Source organism: Barbus barbus (assembly GCF_936440315.1).
Source record: "Barbus barbus genome assembly, chromosome: 5".
In the NCBI taxonomy this organism is placed as follows: domain Eukaryota; kingdom Metazoa; phylum Chordata; class Actinopteri; order Cypriniformes; family Cyprinidae; genus Barbus; species Barbus barbus.
The window spans coordinates 36,871,791-36,895,630 of record NC_136733.1 but is presented as its reverse complement, the minus strand read 5'-3'; the positions used below and the strand labels follow the sequence as shown (position 1 = coordinate 36,895,630).

The window sequence follows — 23,840 nt, the reverse complement described above, 5'->3', positions numbered from 1 at the left end:
ATTTACCTAAACCTACCCGTCTCCACCCCCTGATCCCTAAACCCACCCATCTTCACCCCTAAACCTACCCGTCTCCACCCCCTGATCCCTAAACCTACCAATCTCCACCCCCTATATGTAGATCCAACCCCGCCCCCTGGATCTTTGTTCTGCAGTGAGCGGCTACTGCCCGTATAGGCTATATAAAACGCATAACATAGCGACCAGCGACATCTAGAGGTAGTTGAAGGAAGTTCACCGTCAGATAATTAGTGTTACATTTTTTCCCCAAACGTATCCGTATGACTTCCGCCACCCATGATTATGATTTTTATATATGTGACCCTAAAAAAGCAGTCATAAGTAGCATGGGTTTATTTGAAGCAATAGCCAACAATAGGCTACATTGTAGGTTATGGGTTAAAATTACTGATTTTGTTTTATGCCAAAAAGAAGTAAAGATCATGTTCCAAAAATAAATTTTGTAAATTGGAAATTTTGACAACTTGAAAGGCAATTTTCTTAATATTTAGATTTTTTTTTTTTTTTTTACACTCTCAGATTGCAGATTTTCAGGGTTTCTTTTTTTCATATTTTACCTCTTTAAGGCTATTTTTGAGTTACTTATTTTTAAAAAAATGAAAGTGTTGTTTTATATTTCTTGGAAAAGGCTTAAATTACTGAGTGCATTACAGGTTTTAGCCTACATGCAGGACGGTTTCGAGGTTTATGATTTTTTTAATTCTTTCGTAGATGAATTTAAACAATCGAAAAAACCACCGTCATATTTTCTTGTATGTCTGTAGTCCATAACAAACTACCAACAGCCAGGAGCAGTACTTAAAGTAGGTTTCCAATCCTCTTATGATGAGACCGGTTGACCGCTCTTGATTGGAAGCCCCGGTATCCGGATATCAGCGTCACTCAATCAGCTTCAAGCGCAACACGCAGCCGCTTTGGGAAATGGCCAGATTATCCAAACTGTCCGGCAGACTTTGATGCGAGTGAGATGAACCTGCTGGAAACCTGACGAGATGATCCTCCTATAAAACGCGTACAGTAACCCGCACTTCACCGGTCATGTAACTTCTAGTGTTGTGAAGTAATTATGCAAGAGAACAAACCGGATTGCTTGTACCAGCGGTATCCCAAGGACATGACTTCGGCTGTTCCTCGATCGGGATTTGTTGTCTTTTGCGTGGTAAACCCAGTTTTATTCCTCTCGATACGTGACATTTATACTGAGAGACTTAAACGGCACGTGCCTAGCAAGTTGAACACTACACCGTTGACATGCTTAAACTTGCTGTTACTGCGCAAACTTGTTGAACTGTTTTGGAACACCAAAATTTTGTTAATAATTAGCTGACAAGCTATTAAAATATCAGTAAGAAAAAAGCTCTTAAAAGAAAAACCCATGATGTGAACTAGTAGGCTTCTATTTAAACGCAATTGCAGCTTCTGAACTAAATGGCAAACCTTGTGTCTCAAAGAGCTGAACAAGCACACTGCATTCTTGTGCTATACGGGGAGGCTGCAGACCTGGAGCAGGCAGTTTTACGCCCCTGTTGTTCCTGATGCGTCCAGTAGGGGAAGGAGGACATACAGCAACATTATTAAACCACGACGCTCGAAATGTCATTAACCGTCCTGTCCATAAACATTGTCTGCAGCCTCCCCCTACTCTTCTTGTGGCAAATGCAATCAGGTTATCAGGTCATTGCAGGTTAATCCCTCACTGTTCTTTTCACATCGAGCACAATAATGCATGTTTAAGTCCCTCTGTGATTCTGAAAGATGTGGTTGTGCATTAAGCAGTAATTCATCCTCAAGATCAGCTGCTGAGTTTCAGGCAGTACTTGTATCAAAAGGAAAGTTAACTCAAATTCTGTCAGCCGCAAATTGTTCCAAACATGTATGAGTTTCTGTTAAGCAAAGATATTTTTAAGACTGTTTGTAACCAAACAGTTGAAGGTAGCCATTGACTTCCACAGTATGGGAATAAAATAACATGCTGCAATGTGTACCATTACTGTGATCTGACTCTTTAATCACTGAAGTTGAGGATTGTGTCTGGTGCAAGGATTCAAAAATCACTGACCACGTTTATTTTCATGTAATTTTCATATTCAGATCTATGTTTTGGTTAAGCATTTATTCTGAAAAAGACATTTACATGATCAATGGCTATTTGCATATTCATATGATAGGAATAAACAAAGACATGAACGTTATTTACCTTACATTTCTAATGAAAGTACCAAAAATTATCACTCCTGCCAGTTATTAGGGTGCATTTTAGTAATAATGGACAGTAATTTAATTTTTGCATTATTTATCATTCATGTCCATAATTTAGATGTATTTTAATTTTACTTTACCCCCCATCCCCCAAATAAAAATAATTAAATAAATATATTTCTGTCATTTACACACCCAGATGTAATTTAAAACCTGGATCAATGTCATTCTTCTGCTAAACACAAACACAGTTATTTTGATCTTCCAAATATCTTTGTGTTCCACAGAAGAAAGTTAGTCATGCAGGTCTGAGGTATGACTGAAATGGCATAAATAATGACTGAATTTCCATTTCGGGGGAAACTATCCATATTTAGTTAAGAAAGAAAAATAAAGTTTTAGTCTCTTCCACACTTAAAAAAAATGTTTCTTTAATAGCTGGGCATTTCACAAATATCTGTATGTAACATAAAAATGTGATAATTAATGTCAGTGGATGTTCTGAATAGGGTATATGCGTGACCTAAAAATCTCCTTAATACTGTACATGCATGAATGGGAATTAAATTAAATTACTATCCAGAAATGACTAAAAAGCATACTATTGGCAGATGTGTCTCCAGTATTTACATCAGTTCATTGCAGTTACACTAATTACAGGTATTCAGGAAAATTTTACAGTATATTCATATATTTATCCTCACTTGGAAAATATCCTGAAAAGAAACATACATTCTAGGAATTCAGGTATTTTAGTGCATCATACTTCACTGTATTAATGTTCTCTCTTTTGTCCCCCTATTTTGTGTGTGTGTGTGTGTGTGTCTTTGTCTCTGTCTCTGTCTGTTCATGTGTAGATTTTAGTTCTGACTTGTGCCCTCTATCCTGTGCTGAAGACGCTGTGTGTTCAGATTCACTCTGCTTTCACAGGAAGCTATGTGGCCGGATATCACTCTGTGCTGCTTGTCAACTGTCCCACAGAACAAACTGCTAGAGACATTGGCAGGTATTGTACACACAAATTCACACAAGGAAATAAATATAGAGGATTAGAAATAAGAATAAGTAAAGTTCATTGTAGCTAATAAGTGACATACTTTGCCTTCAGCCAACAGGTGACAAGGGTGTTTAATGTTTAAAGGTGCTGTATGTAGGATTTTGACTCTACTAAAGCATAAAAATACCATAATATGTTTGCAGATATTTAAGAAACATGCTAAGTTAACATACTTGTTTAACTGAAAAACAATGCTACAGTCAGTTATTCTCCTTTGAAAATGTACATTGTCTGTGTTTGTCATGGTTTGTGAAACCCACCCACTGCCAGTTTACCCAAATGTATTTCGGCACCCCGGGTTGCCAGTTGGTGGAAAACACAGCGTTCCTGGTGGTGTCGTTAATCTGGCAACCTGCTGTGTGCTTCAAGGCTGAGGAGGAGTGGCCGGGTGAAAAAAAAACTCACTCCAATATTTTAAATTGGGACTGCAATACCTAGTTCAACTGTCAATCCTACATACAGCACCTTTAATAAATGTAATAAAGGCCTAAGTATACTTCGTTTTTTGTAGGCTACACAAACTTATGTGTACATTTGAACGCGTAGCCTTTCAAAGTAACTTATAATCCATTTGATGTTGTGTGCGAATACGGGCGATCGACACCTGTACTCTAGAAAGCTTTATCCTTGTTCAGTGTCTGCTTTATTTTTCCCATTAAGTCATGACTGATAACAAATATTTTTGAACTCTTTTAAACCAAAACTGAGCTGTCTCATGTCCTGTCGCTCACAGGCGCTTGTCAATGTGATCATCTGTTGCAGTCTCCACTATTTTGTTGTCGTTGTCCGTCTTTAATTTCGTTTTCTACTGTGAAACAATGGACCGTGTTGCTACCATGTGGAAAAAACTGATTACTGCAAAATAACTATAGTGTGCATGTGCGACCTGAGCATACAAAGTATGCGCGGTTACAAAAACCGGGTGGTGCGCGTACTGTTCTGATGATACAATTAGCGTCAGGTGCACTGTACGCTGTCCCTCGTGTATGTGTACAAAAAGGGAAGTATACTTTGGGCTTAAGGGTATTCTGTTACATGTAAATATTATTTTATTTTGAACTAAAGTTGATTTACAATGGCAAAAAAAAAAAACCCCAGGACAGAACCTGAGAACGCAAACCTATAAATATAGGTTTTTTCATTTCCTGCTTCTGAATGTGGGAAGCATCTAGACCACAAAATGTGAAAAAAACAGATGTGCTTCCTAGTAATAAAGTAAGCAAATACTTCACTGTTTATGATTGTTACACATAGTATAGTGGTGTCTTAAACTATTTAGCGATCAACTGGAACTTTTTCTTAATCATAAAAAAATGCATTAACAAACAAGGGTTAAACAAACGAGGCATCTCTTCTTTTATTGGATGCCTGGATGTGTAAGACAAAACTTGTGCACAAATGGGTCATGAACTGAGAAATCAAAATTCCCTTGATATTTTGATATATAAGAGGTCATTGTCGTATAAAACATTCTGTAAGTTTCAGAACTCAAAACTCTCATATTAATCTAAAAACAGCTTGTATTGAAGCCAATCTGTCAAAACGTCAAAATGCCCCACTTTATGATGTAATAGTGTGGCAAAGCCCCGCCTCTCCAGAAGATGATCAATGCCTGCTTCTACAGCACTGCCTGTTTAGCCACACCCACTGATTAGCGCACATAGTAGGTAAAGGACAAGAGCGGCCGGCAAACACAGGTCTAGGCAGAAACCAAACGATTAACTTAATGTTTAATTAATTGTTAACTTTTATTTTTAATGAAGTGCCAGCCTTTGTCAGTAAGAAATTGGTCCTTTTGTTCACTTCATTTACTGCGGATTTGTTTACAAACAAAGCACAATTTGAAGCAGGATTTTCGGAAAGATTGAATCTAAAAGACGATGCTGTGCTGACTATATGTGACCCTGGACAACAAAACCAGTCTTAAGTGTCAATTTTTATGCATCAATGGAAAGTTTATTTATTCATCTTTCAGATGATGTATGGTTTGTTAGGATAGGACAATATTTGGCCGAGATGCATCTATTTGAAAATCTGGAATCTAAAAATCTAAATATTGAGCAAATCGCCTTTAAAGTTGTCCAAATGAAGTTCTTAGCAATGCATATTGCTAATCAAAAATTAAGTTTTGATATATTTACAAAAGGAAATTTATAAAATATCTTCATGGAACATGATCTTTACTTAATATCCTAATGATTTTTGGCATAAAAGAAAAATCTATAATTAATTTTGACCCATACAATGTATTTTTGGCTATTGCTACAAATATACCCCAGCGACTTAAGACTGGTTTTGTGGTGCAGGGTCACATATTGGAAATGACAGTAATGTCACAACACATAAGTGTGAGTACCTTTTCATTATCTGATCACTATTGTTGTGATAATTAGCTCTGTCCTCAATGACATAAAGAGAACTAGACCTACTGCAGTTCTGTGGACTATAATTGGTTCACATGTAAAACTATCAGAACTCAAAATTTTGTGAGATGTTGTACATCTTGGCATGTTTAGTGACAACTGCACATAGTTGCAGAAACATTACTGGAATTGAGTAACGCATTTCTTACTGTAAATAGCTTTTCCATTTTGATAGCTTCCTTTAAATGGCCAGCAGCAGGAAAAAAAATAGTCAACAGCACATATTTTTTCCATTGAAGCACAGTGTTTGTTTTTGTGGACACCATGTGGTTTGTGTCAACAGACAAATAATTGCAATATTAAGACAAATATCAGATGCAAAGTTTCTATGTCCCCGCTGGTTGTTTTTATTACCAAAATAAAACTGTATGTAGTTATAAAATATAGTACTCTGCAATATTAAATACTGTTCAGCCTTGTTTCCATGGGCTCATAAATTATTACAGCAAGCTGTTTATTGCATTGACGTTAATATTTTCTTTAATTGCTATGCTGTCCATAACATTTCACAATATTTTTTTATAGAACTTGCAAAACCTCACAATGATTCATATAATAGAGCATCTCTACCTGAGCTTCAGATTCCCTCAGTTGCATTAGGATTAATTCTCCCATTATACTCTCGTTAAAGAGCACTTTACAGTGGTAAAGTCATTAGAGTGCTCTCCAGACTAGTAAGCTTATCAAAGTGCAGCGGTTCATAAGGTTCAGAAACACAAGTGTGAGGGTGCATTTGCGTATTTCTGATCCAGGAGTAATAATCCATACAGTTTTTTTAATAAAGCATGAATCGGGAACGTAGGAAAACAATAATGAGATCTTTTGAGCGTGCACTCTTTAGGTCTTGAGTATAATAATATCTTGCCAAGGTCAGAAGAATCCTGCATACAGTAGGTCTGTTGATTGAGTGAGAAAATATAAAGGGAAGGGAGGATAATCAGCACGGTGTAGTATGGTAAGTAGTACAGTATGAGGTAATGGCAGCAGGTACATTTTCAGTTGACTAGGCCATGGCAGCACAACTAAGGGATGTAGCCAAAGTGCTGCAAGCCAAACAATGAGCTGGAAAACACAAATCAACCATAGTCCACACAATTTAGTCCGCATTCCTGAGCCAACCACCATACCATCTGTAGATACAGTTACTGTATCTTATGGAAAATATAATTAGTTTTTGGCTCAAGGGTATGGAATCTTATTTCTGCCACAGAATAGATAATTGTGACACTTCTTGTGACACTTCTCTCACTTTTCTGAGTTTATCTCTCACAATTCTGACTTTTTTCTCTCACTTTTCTGAGTTTATCTCTCACAATTCTGACTTTTTTCTCTCACTTTTCTGAGTTTATCTCTCACAATTTTGTTTCTCACAATTCTGAGAATTGAGATATAAACGCAGGACTGCAAGATATAAACTCAGCATGGTGAAATACTGTATAAGCTCAGAATTCAGACTTTTCTCACAGTTTATATATGGCCATTTTTCCCCCCTCAGAATTTATCTATTTTTTTTCGCTATGGAATAAAAAGAAAAAAAGATAACTGCAACTTTTTGTCCCACAATTGTTTTTTTTGTTTTTTTTTTTCACAAATTGCTATAGTTTATATTTCACTAGTCAGGCTTTTCTTAATACTATTATAAATGCAATATAATTGTTAGCAAGTTTATATCTCACAACAATTCAAACTTTTTTTGAGCCGTTTCTAAATGAGACAAAACTCCAAGTCCAGGTAAGCTCAGAATTGTGACGAAAAAAGTCATATATATATATATATATATATATATAATTTTTATTTTTTTTTTCTTCCCCTATTTCTTGTGGCGGAAACAAGCTTCCATTCAAAGGTGTGTGTGTTGTTATTATGCAAGTCTGATTACATTCTAAGTGAGATATCAAAATCTGGTAATCAGCCTGTCAGTAATGGATGCAGGGAATGAGGCAAATGTATATTGCTGCATAGGATCCTGTTCAGCAAATTTAAAGTTGAGTAGATAGTATTTAATTTTTTTTAAATGTATTATTTGGTATATGCTGCATTTCTGATGAATTGAATTGAAATCCACTGTTAAAATTATATTTTGCCTCTAGGGTATTGCACTTGCATTCAGATGAGCTGTGTGTGTGTGTGTGTGTGTGTGTATACATTTGAAAGAGCACAGAGTGCCTTTGACTTGTGATGCAGTCATATGCAAATACAGAGAAGCTAAATTCTCTCTTTCTCTTTCTCTTTCTGTTAGGAGCATCATGGAGAAAAGGCTGGCAGCATGCGTGAATATATTTCCTCGCACTACCACCATGTAAGACCAGCGAGTTTAACCTTTCACCCATTATGAGCTCTGAATCCAAAACACTGCAGCCTGAAGTGTGACTTTAGCAACAACATAAAGATAACCTGTAGAACTGGAGTGTTGTGTCAGGACAGCATGTACAGCTGAACAACCTTAACCGTCTTTTAATTTTCTGGAAAATGTAAAAAAAAAAAAAAAAATGTTGCAATAAGGATTAAATGCATGTATGCATTTACAAAATGTAATTTACCTAAAATGTCAATTGTGTATTGATTTCAGGTACTACTGGAAAGGAGAAATACGGGATACCTCAGAAATACTGTTGGTGTGTTGATATTTATTCAAACCTCAGCTTTCCCATTCAAATCATATGTTCTTATTTTTAAAGATGTTTATAATGCTTTAATGAGAAGTTATAAATTGTCTTATTGTATATAACGTCTTATTGCGCTTATGCTACGTACACTAAATTAACGATTTCCTTAACAGCTTGTGAGGACAAGAACATCTCTGGTGCAAAGACTTGTGACTTATATAAAGTAAGTGCATTTCTTATCATAATTGCTTGCTACATATTCACCATGCACAGTTATTATTAACATTCCTACATATTTATGCTTAAATATTTCATTATAGACCATGCATAGTGCATGTAGTGTTATTCACAGCATACTGATGCATTACTAATCCAGGGTTCAAAATCAAATTGGCTCTTACAAGAAACTAATTTAGTAATGTTGTATAAGACTTTCTTGACTGGTATAATAGTTTCCATGACGACAAAGCATTCCAGTCTAAAGCAAATTGTGTGGATCTAACAAAATGCTCCCTTTGTGGCACCTGTAACATGGTCAACAAGTATGTACCACTTACCTCACATACTTTGAGAGACACGTTCTTTTATTTCCTGGATTGTCTCACCCTGGCTGCATTTATTTGAACAAAAATGCAGTTAAAACATGAATATTATGAAATATCAATATACAGAGAATAGAAGGTTCAAAAACAGCATTGATTTGAAAAAAAAAGCTTTGTTTAAAAAAAAAAAAAAAAAAAAAATCCTACTGACCCCATACTTTTGAATGATAGCTTACATTCCAGATCACTATAGGTGTTTCATTTGCATTTATTTCCTTATTGTTATAATGTTCAAATCCGTTATTTTAATTGGGACTTATTTGTGTTCCCTCAGAGCTGTGCATCCATATGACATTCCAGAAATCATCAGTTTTCCTATTGACGACGGAAGTCAGCATTACTTGAAGTGGATGGAAGATGCCGTCACTGATATTTGACGCATCATTCTGCAATCCAGTGGAAAAGCTCTCTTGTTGGAAGCTCACTATACAGAAACATTGATGGATATGGGAACATGAACACAAATTCTCAGGTTAATGGGAACCCTGGCCCACACAATGAGTGTCTGTTAATATAAAGATCAGTGTATACATTTACCGGATGGATGTGTGGAAAGAGATTTGTCTGATGCGTTTTTACCAGTCCTATTATTTTTATGCATTTAGCAGATGCTTTTATGCAAAGTAACCTACAATAGAAAAACAAAAGCAATTTGTCACCGAGCCAACAATACTTATAGTATGCCAGGGTTATTAGACAGCTAGATTTGGAAGCAAGCAGAGGAGAAATGCAGAGAAGAAAAAGATTTATTTTAGTTTTTAAAGCTAAAAATGCATTTTCAAGATGCCTTTCATACTTAACCGGATGAGACCGTTATTGTGGTCCGTTTCAGTGACCCGAGGCATTGTTGTATAAACTGTTATACTACATACTGAAGAGCCTCTGTTCGAGCATATTTATTGAATTTATTATTATAATGAAGATTATAACTTAAACCTAATATAAATTCATTTTGTGAAAACATGCTCATTTGTGCAACTTATTTATCATGGGTGGTTTAGTGTGAATGTAGTGTTTGAGCATAATTTGAGTGTTTGTTCCTCCAAATAATGCATTAATTTCAAAATAAATGGGATCTCTTAAATTTTTGACTTCAACAACATCACTTTTTTATTATTAAATGTAGTACAATATGACACCTTAAGTTCATTATTTTGCAATATTGGAATAGAATGTAAATTTGAATGTTCCTGACACTGCATAAGAGCAAACAAAACATAAATATAAAAGGTCAGTTACTATGTTCAAACATCTTATTAGACTCCTGAAGGTGTATTCAGGCTTACACACACACACCTAAACAAAAACAACAATATAAGGAAGTTTAAGTATTTAGCTCTGGGAGCAATTGTAATATGTCAACACATTTGTTGTAAATATCATAAAAAAACATAACTGAGATTTTTAGCTGTTGCTAAACCTCTTTCAAGCCTCTTAATTAAACGGTTCTTAAATGGATTATAAATATTACAGTTTACATTACATGAGCAAATGGGTGTGATAAACATCAAACAAGATTTTAAAAAAAGGGTTTTACAGTAGATGCTGTAAATGTATTTTTAAATATAAACATGCTTTCTAAATAGTTTAGATTTGGTTGTATGGCCCGTGTATATCTTAGACAACAGACTTTTTATTCTACACATCTACACAAAATAATATTTTGTCCAGTTGGTTTTGCAATCATGAGCAAAATCTGAATCTTTCTGTTCCCTCAAAGAATTGAACACTCAGAATTGTCAAACTTTCTCTTTGTGTAGCTGAATGAGAAATGTAGTTTTGCTGAATAGGTTTATGTCCGCACTCGTCTGGATTTTGAAGTGGTATTTCCGGAACTGTGAAAGTGCAGATGTGAGGAAGTGCTTTTGTGTGTCATGATGAAGTCATTAATCTCATCTAGTAATCTACAATGACACACTGATTTTAAAGTACAGACAGCTTCTTTTCTTTAATAACGTGTGCAGTATGTTTCATAAATGTCATTAAATTCAGCACATATTACTTCTGTTTTAAAAGATCTTCATGTCTGTAATCTCAAGGATAGATATCGATATTGTTTTTAAAGCTGCTTATGTCTTTATAACATTTTACATTTTTATATATTGCTTGATCGTCAAACCATTCATCAAAGACAACATCCATTACAGTACCTGTGCTCAAACATATGCTGACAGAGAGTATCTCTGTACAAGGTCACTCGTTATTTATACATACTCGACTTGAAGATCAACATTACCATATTTTAGCACCAGCTAAATCCATAACATGTGAGGCTCGGCACAAATAGCTTGTAATTTAACTTCACCGGTACGTAAACAATAAAATTATTTAATCATTGAGGATGCTCCATAAACATCTAAATAAGAAGCTGGTTGTCCAGGAAACAAAAAAGGGATTATAATAACACCACTTTAAGTATAAAGCTCTGCCAGTTATAAATACATTTGCAAGCTCTGCTTTGAGATGGAAGACACTGATTTATTACTTCAGCAGTGTAACACTCCCAGGAAAACTATTCTGCCTTTAAACCTCTTTTCTAACGTAACCTTGAAAGCCTGTGATGAAATTTAATTTAATGTGATATTTTTATATTTCTAGATAAATTTGGGAGAGGACATAAAATTATATTTGAAATACATGAATGTTTCTGCAGGCTCTGTTGGTTAAGTTTTAGAATGTGGAAGCAAGAAGAAGCTTTTACCCAGAAGAATGATGTGCAGATTGTTAAAACAGAAGGCATAATCTGAAGAGACTAATAATGACTGATGACTCCAAATAACAGTCCAAGTGGCAGGCTGCATGCATTCAGAGGCCAGTTTCTCAAAGGAAAATCGGACAGGATGTTCCCAAAAGTGCTGTTGATGAACAGGGTGTGAATGCAAAAGTACCATGCACTGTCCATGCCATTACCATCTGTGTCAACAACACCACTGAGACCTCTAGACAGTAATTCAATAGCAGTGATCAGTTATTGTTCAATGCATTTATTCCCATGCAACAGCAAAATGAAGCATGAAACCGTGTGTGACCATGGATCATGCATAATAACAAATAATAATATTCTCTACAGAAAAAAAAAAATGAGTTGCATGGTACAAGGTGAATATTTTAACTCAGGTTACCATAAGCTGCGTAATGCAGCTCCGTCTACTTGAGGCTGTTCCATGTCCTCGGACTCAGAAGTAGGGCCTAAATCAGCGGTTGGGAACCTATGGCTTGGAAGCCACACCTGGATATCATGAGGCTCGCCAGTTCTCTCATCCTTTACCAAGAAATGATGATTTAAAAGAAAAAGACATCACCACACACATTCAGCTTTCTGCAGAAAGAAAAAAAGTTTAAACTAATAATTTTACAGTAGTATTTATAACCTGTGCAGCTTTCAGTGGGCGGAACAGTTTTTAATAAAGGAACATGGAAGAATGAGAATGTAAAAAGCAGGATGTGTTTGATATGAAGTCTCATCAGTTGACTTTTTTCTCAAGCTCAGTCTGTAACTGCAGGAGGGAAAGGTGAGCTCAATACAGAGTAAAGTTTCTTCTTGAAACTTCATGCTTAGGACTTAAGCCAAAGGGTTCTGTTCAGAACTACAAACACAAATAAAATTGTTTTAAAAAACTACAAATATGGCGGATGTGTGCGAACAACGGCTAAGTAGAGAGGTTCCCATAAAAGGGTTGAAGTTATTAATAATCAACATTTAACCTGGTTACAAATATTTATTTAATATTATCCGTGTTATGTTTCAACTGCAACAACAATGCGAACTTTTAAATGTGTCATCAAGCATAAAATATTAATTATTTCTCCTCATGAACGACCCACAGCTGGCAAATCAACGTGCTACGTCTCAGTTCGGTAAAGTTGGCAAGATATTGACAGATTCGACTTTTCCGGAACAATAACTCGCGAGCAAATCGTTTTTAATACACAAATGACGCCTCGTTTCTTTTTTAGTGATGTAGAAAACGAGCTACAAGCGAGGTTTCCTCAAAACAAGGTTTCCTCCGCTCTGTATAAAATACATTGATCTAAATGCGCTGGCGTCTGCCTAAGGGACCGTCTGCAAAGTGCCAAACACGATTTTTTTTTACTAAAAACATACTCAATAACTTTACACTAACGCACTGTAGTGTCACCAAATTCAATTTACACATAACTGCTCTCCTGCTGGTTATACTAAAACACTCATTTGGAAAATAATTGTTTTTGCACATTTTTTATTAATATTTATTATGAACATAGTTAATAACTTTACTGTAACACACTGTACTTCCACAAAACTCAGTCCACACATCACTGCTCTCCTGCTAGTTATACTACAACACTCATTTGGGAAGTAATGGCTTTGGCACATTTTTTTTATAATTTTGATTATGAAATGTTTGCAATAACTTTACTGTAGCACACTGTACTTTCACCAAATTCAGTCCACACATCACTGCTCTCCTGCTGGTTATACTACAACACTCATTTTGAAATAAATTGCTATGACACAATTTTTATGAATTTTCATTATGAAAAATTGTTGATAACTTTACTGTAACACACTGTACTTTCACCATATTCAGTCCACACATCACTGCCTTCCTGCTGGTTATACTACAAGATTTATTTAGAAAAGAAATGTTTTTGCATATTTTCTATAATTGTTCATTAAGAAAAAATGGTAATAACTGTAGGATGTAATAGCACATAATGAAAATAAGAATTGTTTACCCAAATGATGTTCTTACCCACCTAACATATTAGAAAATGTCACAGTGTCATTAAGCTTGGACTTTGTCTTGTGTTTGCACCTTTCCCTGCCTGTGCTCATTGCCATGGTCACTGATTTGATGTCATTTCATTTAGCTGTGGTGACTTTCATGAGCTGTAAGCTCTAATCATCAAAATTTAAAAAAATTAAAAAACTTTTTAAGTGTTTTACTTTACATGTAATGAATCTAAAATATGAAAGTTTTACTTTTTGAAATAAGTTACAATAAAAAATGAACTTTTTCACCATATTCTAATTTTCTGAGATGTACCTGCATATATATATATATATATATATATATATATATATATATATATATATACACTCACCTAAAGGATTATTAGGAACACCTGTTCAATTTCTCATTAATGCAATTATCTAATCAACCAATCACATGGCAGTTGCTTCAATGCATTTAGGGGTGTGGTCCTGGTCAAGACAATCTCCTGAACTCCAAACTGAATGTCAGAATGGGAAAGAAAGGTGATTTAAGCAATTTTGAGCGTGGCATGGTTGTTGGTGCCAGACGGGCCGGTCTGAGTATTTCACAATCTGCTCAGTTACTGGGATTTTCACGCGCAACCATTTCTAGGGTTTACAAAGAATGGTGTGAAAAGGGAAAAACATCCAGTATGCGGCAGTCCTGTGGGCGAAAATGCCTTGTTGATGCTAGAGGTCAGAGGAGAATGGGCCGACTGATTCAAGCTGATAGAAGAGCAACTTTGACTGAAATAACCACTCGTTACAACCGAGGTATGCAGCAAAGCATTTGTGAAGCCACAACACGCACAACCTTGAGGTGGATGGGCTACAACAGCAGAAGACCCCACCGGGTACCATTCATCTCCACTACAAATAGGAAAAAGAGGCTACAATTTGCACGAGCTCACCAAAATTGGACGGTTGAAGACTGGAAAAATGTTGCCTGGTCTGATGAGTCTCGATTTCTGTTGAGACATTCAGATGGTAGAGTCAGAATTTGGCGTAAACAGAATGAGAACATGGATCCATCATGCCTTGTTACCACTGTGCAGGCTGGTGGTGGTGGTGTAATGGTGTGGGGGATGTTTTCTTGGCACACTTTAGGCCCCTTAGTGCCAATTGGGCATCGTTTAAATTCCACGGCCTACCTGAGCATTGTTTCTGACCATGTCCATCCCTTTATGACCACCATGTACCCATCCTCTGATGGCTACTTCCAGCAGGATAATGCACCATGTCACAAAGCTCGAATCATTTCAAATTGGTTTCTTGAACATGACAATGAGTTCACTGTACTAAAATGGCCCCCACAGTCACCAGATCTCAACCCAATAGAGCATCTTTGGGATGTGGTGGCACGGGAGCTTCGTGCCCTGGATGTGCATCCCACAAATCTCCATCAACTGCAAGATGCTATCCTATCAATATGGGCCAACATTTCTAAAGAATGCTTTCAGCACCTTGTTGAATCAATGCCACGTAGAATTAAGGCAATTCTGAAGGCGAAAGGGGGTCAAACACAGTATTAGTATGGTGTTCCTAATAATCCTTTAGGTGAGTGTATATATATATGTATTAGTAGTCAACATTTGAAGTGGATCCAAAAAAGTTAATCAAAGTTGTCCAAAGACAAGAATGGGTATTGTTTTGGTTTTCAGACAACTTTTGATGAAATGTGTTGATCCACTTCAAATGTTGACTACTGTATATATACAGTATGTTATCCTGTCTATGTCTGTAGTATTGTATTAAGTTTTATTTATTGCTTACATTTAGTCCTGTTGTGTGAAATTCCATTTTGCATTGCCTATAGGTATGTCTCTACTTTTTCAACACTGGAAGCACCTGTCACCAACATAAATTTATTGTGTGTGCATTGTAAACATTCTTGGCAATAAAGCTCTTTTTGATTTTGCACAAGATGCAAAATTAATTAATTACATTTGAAACAAGGGCAATTAATTACATTTGAATCGAAATTTGTTGGTGTCCATGGTTGCTTTTTTTAAGACAGTGTTCATTTTTACCAAATGTCTGTATTCATGTTTTTGTCTGTCAAGATGATATTTAGACAACTTAAGTTTTTTATTAAAATAATGTTAATTGATTTGTTTATTCATTAATTTATTCTTCAATGTATTTTTTTTATTTGTTTATTGTTATTGTAATTGTATGCACTCAAATAATTTCAGGGGAAATATGTATTATTGTTTGCAGAGAAAGATGCAGTCACTGCCACACTTTTCCAGAAAACATAACTAGAATGCTGTTACATAATGAAATAAGCCTATCTTAATTTTTTATTAATGTAATGTCGATTCAGAGCAAACTCATTTTTTTTTATTAAATTTCAATATATAAATACAAAACTTAATTTTTATGTATTTAAAATAGACTTTATCTGTGACTATAGTAGTAGCCAATCAGGAGCAACTTTCAATTAATCTCTACCTGCATCATTGCATGTAGAGACGAATGTTGCTTCTGATTGGCTACTACTATAGTAGTATATATATATATATATGCAGGTACATCTCAGTAAATTAGAATATGGTGAAAAAGTTAATTTTTTTCTTGTAACTTATTTCAAAAAGTAAAACTTTCATATATTTTAGATCCATTACATGTAAAGTAAAACACAAAGTTTTTTTTTTTTAATTTTGATGACTAGAGCTTACAGCTCATGAAAGTCACCACAGCTAAATGAAATGGCATCAAATCAGTGGCCATGGCAATGAGCACAGGCAGGGAAAGGTGCAAACACAAGACAAAGCCATATCACCCTGCAGCCCAAGACCGGTTGCCCACTGAAGCTAAGAAGGGTTGAGCCTGGTCAGTACCTGGATGGGAGACCTCCGGTGAAAACTAGGTTGCTGTTGGTAGAGGTGTTAGTGAGGCCAGCAGGGGGTGCTCACCCTGTGGTCTGTGTGGGTCCTAACGCTCCCGTATAGTGACGGGGACACTATACTGTCAAAAAGCACCGTCTTTCGGATGAGACGTTAAACCGAGGTCCTGACTCTCTGTGGTCATTAAAAATCCCATGGCACTTCTCGTAAAAGAGTAGGGGTGTAACCCCGGTGTCCTGGCCAAATTCCCTCCACTGTCCAATGTCTATCATGGCCTCCTAATAATCCCCATACACTTGATTGGCTCTATGACTCTCTCTCCTCTCCACCTGTAGCTGGTGTGTGGTGAGCGCACTGGCGCCGTTGTCCTGTGGCTGCTGTCGCATCATCCAGGTGGATGCTGCACACTGGTGGTGGTTGAGGAGAGACCCCCCCACATGATTGTAAAGCAATACACAATAAAGCGCTATATAAATGCATAATTCATTCAAAGTCCAAGCTTAATGACACTGTGAAATTTTCTAATATGTTAGGTGGGTAAGAACATCATTTGGGTAAACAATTCTTATTTTTATTATGTGCTATTACATCCTACAGTTAACTGAAAAGTAAATTAATTCAAAGTAGTTATATTTAAATTTAGTTGAGTTGACTCAATTCAGTTATGTACATCCTGCATTAGGTATCTGAGTTGAAATAACATGTTTCTACTGTGTGGAACCAAAGCTAATAATTTAAGTAATTTTATTAAATCATGAAGTTATGTTATTACGAAGTTATTACCATGTTTTTCTTAATGAACAATTATAGAAAATATGCAAAAACATTTATGTTCTAAATAAATCTTGAAGTACAACCAGCAGGAGAGCAGTGATGTGTGGACTGAATTGGTTGAAAGTACAGTGTGTTACAGTAAAGTTATTAACAATATTTCATAATAAAAATCATAAAAAATATGCCAAAGCAATTACTTCCAAAATGAGTGTTGTAGTATAACCAGCAGGACGGCAATGATGCATGGACTGAATATGGTGAAAGTACAGTGTGTTACAGTAAAGTTATCAACAATTTTTCATAATGAAAATTCATAAAAATTGTGTCATAGCAATTCATTTCAAAATGAGTGTTATAGTATAACCACCAGGAAGGCAGTGATGTGTGGACTGAATTTGGTGAAAGTACAGTGTGCTACAGTAAAGTTATTAAAAACATTTCATAATAAGAATTAATAAAACGTGTGCCAAAGCAATTACTTTCAAAATGAGTGTTGTAGTATAACTAGCAGGAGAGCAGTGATGTGTGAACTGAGTTTGGTGAAAGTACAGTGTGTTAGTGTAAAGTTATTGAGTATGTTTTTAGTAAAAAAAAATCGCGTTTGGCACTTTGCAGACGGTCCCTTAGGACCTGTCTCTCAGACGCCAGCGCATTTAGATCAATGTATTTTATACAGAGCGGAGGAAACCTTGTTTTGAGGAAACCTCGCTTGTAGCTCGTTTTCTACATCACTAAAAAAAAGAAAAGAGGCGTCATTTGTGTATTAAAAACGATTTGCTCGCGAGTTATTGATCCGGAAAAGTCGAATCTGTCAATATCTTGCCAACTTTACCGATACGGTAATTTGTAACGTTAGTTATTTAGAAGTAACACTAGTTTAGACAATGTTTTGACACTATGTGCCTCAGCCTTTGATATTATTGCATTATTTAATGTCTGCTAAAAATTAAAGTAGTTTTGAAATCTACAACGTGTCCTTAAATTGTAAATGTTTGTTCAGAAATCGTTGTTGTTGTTAATCTCGTTTAGGGGTGAGCTGTAACACCAACTGAATGCACCGTTTTAAATTCTCTACATAAATTGACTTGTTAAATGTATGAATTAATGACGAAATAATTACATTGATTTAAAATAATTATGCTTTACCCCATAACATCCCTATTTCATTTTATAAATTGAATTCCGTTTGTAAATAAATAGAAAATAACATGTTGTTAGCGTATTATGTTAAACTTTAAAAATAAAAAGTGCATGTGTGTATTCATCACTGTAACAATGTAGTATGTAGTATGTGTAAACACTGTTGTGTTTATTTCTATTTAACATAATAGGCACTAATTTTTTGGATGAAAACGTAGTGGAGATGTTAAATCAAATTTAACAAGAAATCCTGCAGCTTCAGATGATACAAGTTTTGGCATTTAACATTGATCTGCATCCTCTCAAATTAAATTCTGAATCTGACTCTCTCTCTTTCTCTCTCTCTCTCTCTGAAGCATACACACGCTGCAGCTGAGAGGACCAACATCGGTCAGTAGCACATAGAGGGATGCACGCCTCTCTCAGAAGATTATCCTCCCACATATTGGTTCAGATTACCAATCACAATGATGCAAAGGAGAAGAAACACAATGGAGAACCCTTTATTCTATTCGTCTCACAGCCAGCATCACGGATGGATTCAAGTCTCAGGTAGGACAGTCCCATAAGAGGAGTGGAGAGTCAGTGTTTACAGTGAGAACAAGGGGACAAAAAATCTGCAATATTTTAGTTTAAGCTTTTAGCTTACTTTCTCTAATGCAACAAGATCTGATTGCTTATTTGCACTTTTTGCCCTGAAATACCTTTTTAATAATAATAATAATAAAAAAAATAAAAAATCTGAAAATCTACTCTGAAACAAGCACGCTAGATTAGTGTGTATATCATGAGAAACCTCCACATGCAAATAAAACTGCTGTTTTCTAAATGAGAGAAATGAGCTTGGAAATCTGTGCCATGGCAACACAGTCATTTACTTTATTTTAAGCATATGTGTTAATTGAGGCATGGCTCTACATTTTGTGCGGATCTTTAGTCAAAATCAGTTAAGAACACAGTTCAAAGAATTCTGAGGATTTGTCTCAGAGGAATTTGATTTAATCCAAAAAAGAAAAAAGAAAACAGCTTGACAGTAAGTCCTTGTAGGAAAGTAACTTGCTAGTAGGTCTGTTTAATACTGAGCCAATTGAAAATACTTCCACTTCAGAACAAGTCTGCTGGGTAGTAGAGTAGTTGTTTGATTTGTTTTTTCACTGTATCTAGTACAGCGAGTATAACGATGTTGAGTGTGCATAACCTATTCCTTTTACAGATAGTATGTACTTCTTCTTTCAGATCAATGTCATTTATAGTTAGTGGGTATTTCCCATCCAGACAGACACTGAGTCTGACACACTGCTGTATCATCTGCTGTAAATGATCACAATGACGAAAAAAGTATGAGGAACAAGTCACATGATTACATAGTAACAGTGGCACATGATTAACTCATGTTTGATTAAAAAAAGTATTAATTAGCAAATCATATTTAATGCACTGCTGGCTGCATCTATAGGTCTGATACCAGGCAAAAACGCATTTATGGGAAATGATACACCACAGTTCTGTAATTAACGTATTTAATGTTGTTGGACGTATATGATTGCATTGAATAATTGTGGTAGATGCCATCATGTTTTAACACAGGCACGCCTGTTTGAGGGGCCATTCACATAAAATGTATTTAAAATGTATAAATAAAATAAAAAAAAACACTCCTATTTTGTTCTGGGTCAGTTTGACCCACATTTGATATTTAATCCGGTTAAGCTAATTATGTTCTTGAAATTTGACTTGACTTTCTCATTTAGTGTCATGCATGCAAAGTTTTGATGACACAGAAGTGTTTTGGAAAGGCTGTACAAATTTTGGTGCCTATGATGGTATTAAATGGACATGGGAGGAACTTTTTTTAAAACATAATAGGAATTCAACATTTCTCATATTTAATATTGGAAAATAGGATACCCGTATTTTCACCATAAAAAGCTTTAATAAAGTGGAATAAATAATATGGATAATTATCAATAATATCGATTGCTGTACATTATAATGTTGTAATGCTTTTAAAACTATTTAAATGATTTTTGCTGTATTCAGCGTTTAGCATTTTATTTTACATAACAGTCTAGTTCTTTGTGAATATGGCTGGTTGGCAGTATTATTTAGTAGAATCTCAACTATTCAGGCTTCAAATCATTAGTACTCCTTTATTACCCAGTCCTGCTCCCCTAGATCTCATTGGGTTTTTTCTAACAGCAGAAAAATAAGGCATAAGAGTTTGCCGTGCCAGGATGTGTTTTATTAGTGGAAGCTGTGTTTTTCTTCTTCATGCTCTATCTAGAGTGTGTCTGATCGTGTTTTTGTTGTGATGTGTGTGTGCTTGTGCATGCATTCTGCAGTGCTTTCTCAGTTACTGTTTAAGAGCCTGGGGACTCAGTCACACACGGCCTCTCTTTAATACCCTGCTAATTGATTTGTCCTCTGGAAAATGTCAGTGGGTGTGAATGAAGCTCTCATGCTCCCCTTGGGCTCCTTCAGGTTCTTTCCTAAAGCTGCCTTCCCTTCTCTTTAAACTAAACGACCCATCGTAAATATCCCATCATTCCGTTCTTCGCTCAGGTGAACATGCTCATGAATTCCACTTCTGGTTAAATGTCACTGCCACCAAAGATTAAAGGCAGGGGTTGTAATTCCAAAGCAGACATCCTCTCTTTTTTTGTAAGAGGAGGAGATGTGTGTACTTCAGTATTACAATGGGCTCATATTGTAAACTCAGATTAAACCTGAGCACAGATGAGGGATTATTTTCTATGTAGAAAAACTAGGTAGAATTCTGGGGCCGGTTACGAAAACAACCCATCTTAAAGTAAATTGATAGTTCACCCAAAAGTGAAAATGCTGTCATCATTTACTAACCCTCATCTTATTTCTTTTGTAGAAAACAAAAAATGATGTTTTAAAAACACCTTCAAAACGGCTTCTTTTGTGCTCCACAAAAGATTTAGGAAAGTTCTTGAGCATTCATGTAAATTGGAGAAGTCAGGCTTTACCGGCTTGCTGTAAATATGTATATTGAATTACAGTAAGTATTAGAAATTAGTTGTGTACTTTGTGAACCAAGTAACATATAATCATATTTGTAACTTTCACTTATGTCATTTGGAAGAGGACATAGATGATTAAATGTAGGGTCATCAATCAGATGTGTAGTAATTGAGATATTAGACGCACATGGGTGATTATTACTCCACTTGTTTACCAGAGCCTTGTTGTTCAAGGACGTTAGTATGTGTGTGTATGTTTGCATGCTTCATTGCGCATGTATCTGAAGTATCATTGATCCATAATTCATAATTGCGCTGTTGAATTAGTGTCATGGTAAAATGTGTGTGTGTGTGTGTGTGCACGCACTTAACTGCATGATAAATAAATGTTCATTCTATCAGCCATCTACTGTATTCTCAGAATATGCATGCAGAAATTTACCGTTTTGACAACCCTACAGCAAACAGTTCCTTTCCTCATTGAGCTGTCAGGATGTGAAATAAAGCTTTACGTAAGCGAATACTCCTTAATGATTGTATACATAACATAACAGCTGCAACTGGCAGGTTATTTGATGGTTATATTGTACATGCATTGTGACTTCATTCATGTATGTTGATTTTGAATTATAGATATTTACAGTGATACAATATAGCACATCAAGTACTATATATGGAAAAACTACAGTACATGAATCATGAAAAGTGTTATGCAAACTTGATAGCACACCCAACAAAATGTCCAAACCAATGATGGTGATTAAAGGATGACAGAAGTGTTTGGGTTGAACTATCTCATTAATTGTGTGCAAATATCACTTTTGTTCTTTGTGAATTTGTACATTTTAATCAATATTATGTCTGGTGAGATATGCCGGACTTCTCCAGCCACTTAGTCCACTTAACCCTGCCCCTCCACATCTCAAAATCCAATCAGCAACCAATGAATAGAACCAAGTTCCCATGCTGCTTTTTTTATTCTTTTTCGATAATTTGTTACATTTGGATGCACGTCACAACATGGAAGAAGAAAAATCTCTTGCTACTTCTATCTTAATGCGACTCTAATACATATAGCCATATGCTGCGCAAGAAAATGTGTACACTTCACTCTGTCCTGATCTAGGAGAGAGTAAATGATGATAATTCTTTTATTTTTGGTTGAACTGTTCTTCTTTTTTCAACCATCATGGCTTTTTCACTTTGAGCATGCTCTCTTGCATAACCTGGCTTCAGAGCTAATCCTCTAAGCCACCAAATCTTTGAAACCTCTCCAATTCTCTGACAGCATTTGTGTTCATGTACATTTATATTTACATTAATGCATTTGGCAGACACTTTTATCCAAAGCGACATACATCAAGGTAGTAGAACCCATGACCATGGCATTGTTAGTGTCGTGCTTAACTGTTTAAGTTACATGAATGTTACTCATGTTGTCATTGTTACTATAGTAAAGTGAGATGTGTCTTTCTCAGACACTTATCACACTTGAGCACAGCTGTCAGTGGAAGAGTAATATTCCTTCTGCTTTGGTCCTCACATATAACCTATGGTGATGGGAGCTATGCACATTCTCTCTTTCTTAACTTCTAGAGCTGTCAGAGAAGAAGTCTTGATCAATGTGGAGTGTCACGGTTGTCACAAACTCTGCAAAGACAAAGTAGAGGCAAGCAAACTTGTGCTCACTCATACATGGCCTGCTGTATATCTTAGACATCATGGTCACACCAAATGGACAGCGACTTAATTTAAATCTTGGATAATAAAATCCAAAAAAGGAGTGAGATGCCATGAAATTCACGAGGAATCGATCATGTCATGTTGTCATTGCACTATGAAATGAGTGGGGCAGGAGCGCACATCTCATCATCATGCATATTATTCACTTTTAGCAGAAATAAACCACCATCTTCTAATATACTGAAGTCACATATAATATTTGCTTTTTCATCAGAGCTGCTGCACAAATGCTGACCATTGTTGTGTGTTCCTTGAATAATATAGCAGTTTGCTATCAGGGTTTTGTAGCTTTAGGCAAAAAAAATTGTTTTCATTGTGACTCGATAAATAGGAAAGCTGTAGAGGTGCTTTGAAAAGAACAATTAATCGGTATTGACTGCCAAAGATAACAAATATAGTCCTCATCACACCGGTCATTTTTGTTAGCTAGGACTATTGTGTAATCTTCTTGGCTCCAGTTCAAGTATATAACAGAACAAAAGCAATTCAGATGTAGGCTATGATTGCTATTTTATTTAGGCTTTCATTGCTTAATTAAGGTAAATGGCTTTTACTAAATCGTCAATGCGGTCTGGAAGAAAAACCACCATAATTTTAGAACACAATACAGATAAACTGAAAACACGCATGAATGAATAATTTTGGTGTTTCCTAGCTTTCATTTTTGCCAAATAGGTGTGGGCTATGGATAATTTCACTGA

At 35.7% G+C, this 23,840-nt stretch overlaps 1 protein-coding gene and 1 pseudogene across 2 annotated transcripts in view; both read left to right on the top strand.

Annotated features, from left to right (window-relative positions):
- Positions 1 to 901: 901 nt before the first annotated feature.
- LOC306869437 (protein CutA homolog) lies at positions 902 to 10,003 on the top strand. Its single transcript, XM_079416216.1, has 6 exons — positions 902 to 1,180; positions 3,078 to 3,226; positions 7,940 to 7,999; positions 8,270 to 8,315; positions 8,480 to 8,529; positions 9,183 to 10,003. The coding sequence occupies exons 1-6, from the start codon at positions 1,088 to 1,090 to the stop codon at positions 9,283 to 9,285; spliced, it is 501 nt and encodes a 166-aa protein (XP_079272342.1). The 5' UTR covers positions 902 to 1,087; the 3' UTR covers positions 9,286 to 10,003.
- An 8,876-nt stretch (positions 10,004 to 18,879) lies between these two features.
- The window catches only part of LOC306869527 (ras/Rap GTPase-activating protein SynGAP-like), a 30,545-nt pseudogene continuing 25,584 nt past the window's right edge, over positions 18,880 to 23,840 (top strand). Inside the window, exon 1 of the transcript in view lies at positions 18,880 to 18,961. The product of the transcript in view is annotated as a ras/Rap GTPase-activating protein SynGAP-like (transcript). The remainder of the gene's footprint in view (positions 18,962 to 23,840) is intronic.

Excerpts from the sequence above, each read along its gene's own strand:
- LOC306869437 (XM_079416216.1), top strand. The coding sequence starts at position 1,088 with ATGCAAGAGAACAAACCGGATTGCTTGTACCAGCGGTATCCCAAGGAC. Across the intron at positions 1,181-3,077 it reads GATTTGTTGTCTTTTGCGTG|ATTTTAGTTCTGACTTGTGC; the intron begins GTAAACCCAGTT and ends GTTCATGTGTAG. Across the intron at positions 3,227-7,939 it reads ACTGCTAGAGACATTGGCAG|GAGCATCATGGAGAAAAGGC; the intron begins GTATTGTACACA and ends TCTTTCTGTTAG.